Here is an 8,878-nt window from a genome sequence, read left to right as displayed (position 1 = left end):
GGCCTGCCCGGTCTGCTCGCTTCTGGCAGGACTTTGAGAAAGGAGGAAAGAGGAAGAGGAAAGTTTTCCATTTCATTTCAGTCCTAATCCCAACTCTTCAAATCACTTTCGAGTTATCTGATGCTCACAAAGCCCCCAGGAGGAAGGTGTCAGTGAGGAAACTGAGGCCCAAGAGTTGTGATGCATATTACCCAGGATAAGAGGCCAGCCGGACTAAAACTCATTTCTCCTGACCTCCGGGCCCCACTCTGTCTGCTGGGCCCCCTCACCCAGATGTCCAAAGCACTGAACAGACAGATAGTCCATCCTCATCTGGGGAGCAGCTACCCAGCAGGTTTGCCATAAAGGCTCCCAGCTGAGCCCTTGGTAGACATCACTAATCAATTGGGGCATGTGCCAAATCCCTTCCAACCCTGGGCTCCAGGCAGACACTACTAATCAATCAGAATTGGCCTAGGAGATTAAAGGGATCCTCAGCCCTGCCCTGGGCAGCAGGAGCTGCCTGGTGTTACCCCAGGTCTCGTAGCACAGCTCCTGTACATTGGCCAGCATTCAGTCCTTGGTGACAGAGTGAATGAATGAGTCAATGAAGAAATGGACACCCAGCTTGTGCCAGGTGTTTGGACAGAGACCTCTACTTGGGAGATCACATTTGCCCTCATGCGCATTCCACTGGTAAGTACAGAATTCATTCAAAAGGCCAATGAATCCAAAAGGAGCAGCAGGCTCCATTCCTCTCCAGCTGCTTATGGTGTTCCCACTTCCCCAGAGCGCTGGGAATGGAGTCACTTCTCCTTCCTGCTGTGTGACCCCAGGCAGAGCACCAAGGCTCTCTGTGCCTCAGTTGCTTCGTCCCTAAAATGGGAATTGTAACCAAACATGCCTCATAGGTTTTCATGGAATTCAAGGAGACCACCTTGAATTGGGAAACACTTGGCCCAGTGCCCAACACTGAGCAAGTGATCTGAAAAACCAAGCTGCTGTCAACCTTTCTCCTTACTCCTAAGGACATTGAAGCCAGGGGTCATGATGTCTTTTGGGCACTGAGCCTGTTGCCCAGGGCCATGCTGGGCTAGCATAGACGCCAGTGGGTCATTAACCTCCACCGGGGAAGGCGACAGGGTACAGATTCTGGGGCAGGAAGAGGGGCTGCTTGGGCTCCAGGACCCCAGACATGCTCGCCAGTGCCCAATGGCCAACAGAACAGCCTTCTTGAGGTGCAGCGCAGGACTCCCACATACCCAAGCACCAGTGGTTCTACGGCCTCGGAGAGGACTCAATAGTGACCCCTGCGGTCAGCTGCAGCCCACTGCCTTCTATGCCACTGCTCACAGTCCCAGGGCTCAGTGCCCACAGAGCAACCCCCACTCCAAACCACAGAGACAGTGAGCTGGGGCAGCTGGAGGCTGGAGTGGGAGGTGGGACATCTGAAGTCCAGCCCCAGCTCCAGGCCAACACCCTCAGGGTTTCCCTCCTCCTCTCTGGACCTCAGTTTACCTGTCTGGAAATTAGGGACGGAGGCAACCTGATCTTCAGGGGCCTTCCAATTCTAACAGTGTCCCCTGCATACTTATATTCATTGACTGGTTTATTCCACGAGTATTTATTGAGTGCCTACTGTGTACCAAGCCCTGTGCTGGGCCCCTTGCTGTTCTCTCTGCTAAAAGGCCCCTCTCCCTTCTTGGTCTCCAAGCCTCAGCTTCCTGAAGGAAGCCTTCCCAGACCAGATCTGAGGCCCCTCCCGGCCCTCCCCCGCCCTGTCCTTCTTCCTTTCACAGACTCCTCTGTATCGGTCTATTTATCTGTCTGCTTCCCTCTAAATGTGGCCTCCTGAGGGCAGGATCACATCTTGTTCCTTGATCCGTTTGCAGGGACTCCAGAGTAAGTTTCTGGAAATATCTCTTGGGCAAATGAACAAATGAATGATTCTGTGAATTCCAAAACTCTGTCCTCAATCCTCCCCCAACACAACGCCCTCAATTAAGCTTTTTGTCCCTGCATTCTCTTCCCCAAACCAATCCCTGAAAGCCCACTGGGCAATTCCCACTGCCAACCAAGAAGCTTCCTAGACATGTCTCCCACCTCTGAGCTGGGTGACCAAAAGGTGCCCACAAGGCACGGGTGGCATTTTTGAGGTGTTAACTGCTCTGGGGTGGGGTTGACAATACCTGTGGTTTGACGGGAACCCAGGTCCTGATTGGTTCTGGGCCCTGCTCCACGCTGTCCCAGCAGACACTCAGTCAATATTTAAGCATTAATTAACTTCCTCCAGGGAGCACTGATTCAGCGCCAGATGTAATTGCCCAGCACCAGGGGAAAGGTTAGTGCCCCAGCCTTTCTCAGGTACCCAAATAGGTCCAGCCCTCATCCCAAGAAGCCTTGTCTCACTGGGACCTGCCCCCCTGCACAGGATGCAGGTCTGAGGGACCCTCCTCCCCACAGGTGTGCACACAGGTCTCATACACACACGTGCTCACTTGCTGCCCTGAGTAGTTTATGGCACCCTGCTCGGAGCCACTGTGCATCCAAACAGAAGCTTGTCTGCGACCCACCCATTCTATAAACACTTGTGAATTCCTACTGTGTGCCCCCCAAGCTTCACTGCTCCTAGGGGCACCAAAGCTCAGCTGTTCCATTACCTCCTTCAGCAAGTGTTTCTTACAACAGCTGTGGAAACACCCCCTCCCAGGCCACCCCAAAAAAAGACCAAGGGTTTTATTAAGCTAGACAACTGCTTAGACCTCCCCACTAGCCCATCCCTTGATTTTTGAGGAGGGGAGACCAAGGGAGCATGGACCCCAAACAAGAGGGCCCAAGGAATGGGGCCCTGTACATGGACTGATCACTTGTCAGCTGGCCCAGGGAGGGAAAGAGCCTTAGCAAAACTCAAATTCACCTTGAAGCAGAGGGGAAGCTGGTAGGATAGGAAGTGCCAAGAGGAGCTGCCCAGGGAGCCAGGGCCTGGCTCCCCAGCCCCCAGCCTATGGATGGAGAATCCACCATCATCCCTAGCCTGATCTGGGCCCTCAGAATTATGGGGTGCAGCTCTGAGAAGGGCTGTGGATGATGAGCTGAGGCTGGGACAGATATTGGCTTCTTCATGGACTCCTGCAGGCCCTGGTCTCGGAGCAGTTGGCAAGAAAGTGGTGCGATGTCAATCAAATCAAGGTCACATTCACATGAGCTGAACCCTGAGAACTGGACTTAGACTTACCAATGGCAGAAGCAAGCATCTAATTTTGAAGAGCCTACAGCAAGTTCTGGTCCCAGAAACAGACTGGGTTCGAATCCCGTCTCCATGCATTCTTGGCTGTGTGACCTTGAGCAAGACACATAAACTGTAAGTCTAACTTTCCACCAGTAACATAATTTATTGGTGGAAACAGAATTTCCACCAATTCTGTTCTGGACAAAAACAGAATAAAGGCCAAAGTCAGAATTAATAATACATTCTTGGGCTCTTGTTACGGGCCAGAAACCGTGGGTCCCAGACTTAACTGTTGCATATGGCGTCCTCACAGTTGTAAAGCCAGATAGGACCTCCTGTTTCCCTCCACATGTCAGTGATGTCTCAAAAGTAAACTTCAAAAATAAAGACTTTGTGTGCCTTTAAGACAGGCTCTAAGGAAGTAAGGAAAAGTATATTTTTATTCCTACAGGTATTATCATGGGGACAAGTTTCACACCTGTGTGTCCCTATCATCATATCACCAATAGAATGGAATTAAGATGCCCTTTCTCTGTAGTCCCCCTAAAATGTCAATCCTGGCTTCTCTGGTTGGGAGTAGGGAACGTTACTACTAGTCACAGGAGATCAGACCAGTTTGAGATTGTCCGTAGAATGCATGGAAAGGACAGAGCACTGGACCCGGAACCGTGGGACCTTGGACAAGTCCTTTCTGCTGTCAGTGCCCAAGTTTCCTCATCTGTAAAATGGGGTAAACACTCTGTAACTTTGTTTTCACCCTGGCACTGAGTAGATGCTGAAAATTTGTGAGGAAACAAATCTGGAGAACTCATAAGACTAAAGGGAGACCCAGAAACTGCAGGATGGGTCGGCTGGGTATTTCCACTCCTGCCAAGGGACGAAATATGTGCTGAAGACAACAGGCTCAAGGAAAGAAGAGACTCCAAAGAAACCCCAAGGAGAGGGTGACACAGCAGGAAGTTTACTTCTGAGCATCTCCCACCATGGCCCCCACAAGGCCCGCCTAGATCTCAGAGTCTCTGTGAAGCCCTTTCCTCCTTCACCGGCTCCCCTCTTCAGGCAAACTTCCTGACCACTTTAAGGAGACCCCCACCCCTACCCCAAGCACCTCAGACCCCTCTCTCTGAGCAGCAGTCAGCCCCCCTGCAGGCCTCCCAATCTGGAGCACCCCCTGTCTGTTCTCTGTCTCAGTCCTCAGCTGGAAGGAGGTGGTCCATGAAGGGTTCAGGACAAGAAGAAAAACATTGTCAACAAAAGTTAAGTCGGTGAGTTCCTCAGCCTTGGGTATTCGCCTCCCCTCTGGAGCTCACAGTCCTGGCACAAATCCTGCTCTGCCCCTTCAGAGTTGGGTGATTCCCAAGTCATCCCACTCCTTTGAGACTCAGGTCCCTGCTCTGGAAGCAGTCACAGTGAGAGATTCAGGGAGTTTCTGGCAAGGACCTGCCCCATACTAGGAACATAATAATAGTCCCTATTGTCATTATTAGTAGTTAGAGAGGAAAGGTTACAGAACCGGTGATTGGGACACTCGGTGTTAGCTCTCACAGCGACTTTGGACCTCAGCCGGTATAAAGGTCCTCAGCGCAGCATGCCTCGAAGCCTCCTCTATCGGAGGAGACCAAATTCAAGAGGTTTTGGGTTTTCCCATCAGACAAATGGGGAGGACGGCCCTTTCCCAACTATTCCCTGAGGCCCCTCAGCCAAAAAGGTCAAGGAGTAAGGCCTAAAATTCTCTACGGTTGAGGATACCTCCAAACGTGTCTCTCTTGAAGGCCTCCCTAGTCTCCCGGCCTTGGGTACCATGGGTCACCTGGGGGGGGGGGGCGACAGAATGCGAAAGGAAGTGTCGCGTGGACAGGAGCGGGGAGACGTGCGCACCTGCCGCAGGTGAGGCCCAGCCGTGCGGAAGGGGGAGGAGCCGGCGCCGCCGCACGCAGGTGAGCCGACCCCCAGCTCCCAGGAGCAAAGCCGTGGGCGGTCGCGGGCTCCAACGCGGCGGTTGTGAGGCGACCCATGTTGCAGACGGCAGCCCCAGCGCCTCCGAGTCCCGCGCAGCGCGGCGGCCCCAGGAGAACATTCGAGGCAGCAGCGGCGTTAGAAGCCCGGGGTCCGTTCGGTATTTGAATAGCACAAAGGAACCGCCTTGGTCTGATTGGCCAGCCAAGTGGCCCCGGGGCGGGCAGCACCTGTCACTCGGGAAGCTCTGGGCATTTCTATTGGCCTATCTGGCGTGGGGCGGGGTCTGGAAGCCCGGCTAAATAGCTGGGGCCGGGGCCGGCCGAGGCTCATTGCTTTGGCGCCGTCTGGGGAGCACGGTCCTGCGGGTGGCGCGCAGAGCAAGGTGGCGGCTCCTCTCGGAGCGCAGCCGACCCGCTGACCCGGACTCCGTTTCCCCTGCCCGGGGCGTCCCGTCGGCCGGCTGGAGGCCGAAACAGCAGCAGCATTAGCAGCAGCAGCGGGCGCGGCTGCTCCGCCGCCGCCGTCTCTGCGGGAGCATGGAGTGCGCCCTGGACGCCCAGAGCCTGATCAGCATCTCCCTGCGCAAGATCCACAGCTCCCGAACCCAGCGCGGCGGCATCAAGCTGCACAAGAACCTCCTGGTGTCCTACGTGCTCCGCAACGCGCGCCAGCTCTACCTGAGCGAGCGTTACGCCGAGCTCTACCGGCGCCAGCAGCAGCAGCAGCAACAGCAGCAGCAGCAGCAGCAACAGCAGCAGCCGCCCCACCACCAGCACCAGCACCTCGCGTACGCAGCGCCGGGCATACCGACCAACGCGGCCGACTTCGGCCCGCTCCAACTTGGCGGCTGCGGGGACGCGGAGGCGCGCGAGCCGGTCCCCCGGCACCAGCTGCACCAGCTCCACCAGCTCCACCAGCTGCACCTCCAGCAGCAGCTGCACCAGCACCAGCACCCGGCGCCCAGGGGCTGCGCGGCGGCGGCGGCCGGGGCGCCCGCGGGCGGCGCGGGGGCGCTCTCGGAGCTGCCCGGGTGCGCCGCGCTCCAGCCGCCGCACGGCGCGCCCCACCGCGGGCAGCCCTTGGAGCCGCTGCAGCCGGGTCCTGCTCCGCTGCCGCCGCCCGCGCCCGCCGCGCTCTGCCCGCGGGACCCTCGCGCCTCGGCCGCCTGCTCTGCGCCCTCTGTGCCCCCTGGGGCCGCCCCTCAGGCCGCTGCTGCCGCCTCCCCTCCCACCTCCCCGGCCCCCGCCTCCTCCCCCGGCTTCTATCGGGGCGCGTACCCGGCCCCCTCGGACTTCGGCGTGCACTGCAGCAGCCAGACCACCGTGCTGGACCTGGACACTCACGTGGTGACCACGGTGGAGAACGGCTACTTGCACCAGGACTGCTGCGCCTCCGCCCACTGCCCCTGCTGTGGCCAAGGCGCCCCGGGACCGGGCCTGGCGTCCGCTGCCGGCTGCAAGCGCAAGTATTACCCTGGCCAGGAGGAGGAGGACGACGACGACGAGGACGCGGGCGACCTGGGGGCCGAGCCCCCCGGGGTCGCCCCGTTTGCCCCCTGCAAGCGCGCCCGCTTCGAGGACTTCTGCCCGGACTCGTCCCCGGACGCGTCCAACATCTCAAACTTGATCTCCATCTTTGGCTCGGGCTTCTCGGGGCTGGTGAGCCGACAGCCGGACTCCTCGGAGCAGCCGCCGCCGCTCAACGGGCAGCTGTGCGCCAAGCAGGCGCTCGCCAGCCTCGGCGCCTGGACTCGAGCCATTGTCGCCTTCTAGGGACCCCTGAGGGCACGGGGACCCGGGGCCCCGCGGGGCTGGGGCCAGACAAAGACTCGGCCAAGGGGCGAGAGGAGGGAAGGAACGGGCGCCCGGCCACTCGGGGCTGAGCTGGGGACGACCAGGGGGAGGCGGCTGATGTTTTATAAATTGTAAAATAAAAAAAAAGAAATCTAAGATCTTGGACTTTATTTTTGCAGAGAGAAAAAGCGCCTATTTAAGTATGCTTTGTGTTTCTCCTACTCTTTTTTTTTTCTTTTTATTGTAGTGATTGCAGTGGTGTTTAGCGAGCAACCAGCCACGTGAGGGAGGGCTGCTGCCCGCAGGAGGTGCGGGGCAGCCGGGGACGAGGCTGGGAGCCCGGGCCACCGGGGCGCGCCGGGGGCGCAGCGCAGGAGGGCGCGGGGCCCCGGACGCCGATCCCAATCAGTTGTCAGACCCAGGAAGCCCGGCGCTCGGTTCTCTCGAATCCCTCTGTGGGGTGAGGAATGGGTCTTGTGAAATCCTGAGCAAAAACAAAGGCAAACTCTATCTCCGAAAGGGACGTTTGGGTCACATTTCCTCTCTGGGGGCGGCCTCCAAAGTTCGCAAAATGAGAAGGCAGAAATGAAAACACTTCAACTTTTTTTTCTTTTCTTCCCGGGGCGGGTATCTTGAACCCCTCCTCTCCCCGCCCCTCTGGCTCCGTTCTCCTCCCCTCCTCCAACCGTCTCCCAGACTCGGGGGTGGCGCCGGACACCCCGACACTCGGACACTGTTTGGGGAAGGGGTGGGGGGCGGGCACCGCGGACTACATTTCCCATCATGCCCAGCACTGCGGTCCTCACTAAACAAAAAAGGAAGTAGATTCCTTCACCTGGATCCCCCGCGGCCCCGAGGGAGGGAGGGGCCGGGACCGCCGACTGCGTCGGAGACTTTTCACTAAGTTCCTGGTCAGATGTGGTGTTTGTGTGTGTGCTTCTAAGTTGCAGTGTTCTGGGTCAGCCTTCAGTTGCATTTCATGAAACCAGCATTGTTCGAGCCTGTGAGAAACCGTCCTGTGTCTTCAGCTCGATAGATTGTTTAATTTAAAGCCTTTTGTTGTGATAAGGTGGGGTTCTGCAGGCCCTCTGGTTCTCTGCCATCAGTACCATGTGGACTCCAAAACAAGTTGCCAATCCTTCCTTTCTTGGCCCTTCTCCCTCATTCCCCTGTATTTTTGTGCATATTGAATTGTACATCACCGGGTGAAACTGTTCAGATTATTTGTTTAAATTTATAATCTTAATAAAAAGTCGATTATAGAGGATGGTGGTGCCTTGTTTTCAAGTAGGCCTGGAGGTGGCGGGAGGATGGAGGTGGAAAGAGACCCCTGCCCCCAAGCAAATCCTTGCTCTCCTGGGCCTGGGCGGCTGAGATCTGCCCATATCCGCAAGGGCCAGGAGTGGGGAGCCGGATTGGGGTAGGGTGGCTGCTGGTTGCTGGGGTTGAAGCTAGTGCTGCCCGCCTCAGGGCCATCCTCCCCAAAGGAGCCTGCCCCCCACGGGAACAGGCCGCCCCGGGGTCTCCTGCAGGAAGCTGAGCAAGCCTCCAGCACATTTCCTGCCCAGCCAGGGGCGAAGGGCCTGGTCGGCCTCAAGTCTGAGCTCTCTGCGGCAGGGGAGAGCTGCCTGGGGACGCCTGGGGGCTTCTGGGCCACCCACACTTCCCTCCCCGAGCCTCCGCCCGCACGTCCGCAAGTCTCGGGCTGCAACTTAGGGAAGTTTTTTCCTTTTCCTTTTTTTTTTTTTTTTTTTAAGTTGAGTTTGTTATCACTGCTCGGTGCCACTTGGTGGTGTGCTGGCGTCGTCTCCCTCCCTCCTCGCGCCCCTCCCCTCTCCCTCTCCCCTCCCTCCTGCTCGCCTCTCTTCCCTCCCCAGTGGATGGAGGCAGGAAGGCTCCAGGCCCGCTCTCCCCTCTG

At 57.5% G+C, this 8,878-nt stretch overlaps 1 protein-coding gene across 1 annotated transcript; it reads left to right on the top strand.

Annotated features, from left to right (window-relative positions):
* The first annotated feature begins 5,565 nt into the window (after window positions 1–5,565).
* On the top strand, window positions 5,566–8,124 carry IER5L (immediate early response 5 like). Its single transcript, XM_081066923.1, has one exon. The coding sequence runs from the start codon at window positions 5,704–5,706 to the stop codon at window positions 6,937–6,939; it is 1,236 nt and encodes a 411-aa protein (XP_080923049.1). The 5' UTR covers window positions 5,566–5,703; the 3' UTR covers window positions 6,940–8,124.
* Window positions 8,125–8,878: the final 754 nt, after the last annotated feature.

This window comes from Rhinolophus hipposideros (genome assembly GCF_964194185.1).
Source record: "Rhinolophus hipposideros genome assembly, chromosome: 11".
Classification (NCBI taxonomy): domain Eukaryota; kingdom Metazoa; phylum Chordata; class Mammalia; order Chiroptera; family Rhinolophidae; genus Rhinolophus; species Rhinolophus hipposideros.
The sequence above is the reverse complement of the archived record's forward strand: the minus strand, read 5'-3'. Positions and strand labels throughout refer to the sequence as shown.

Coding starts and splice junctions, on each gene's coding strand:
- IER5L (XM_081066923.1), top strand. CDS start 5,704: ATGGAGTGCGCCCTGGACGCCCAGAGCCTGATCAGCATCTCCCTGCGC.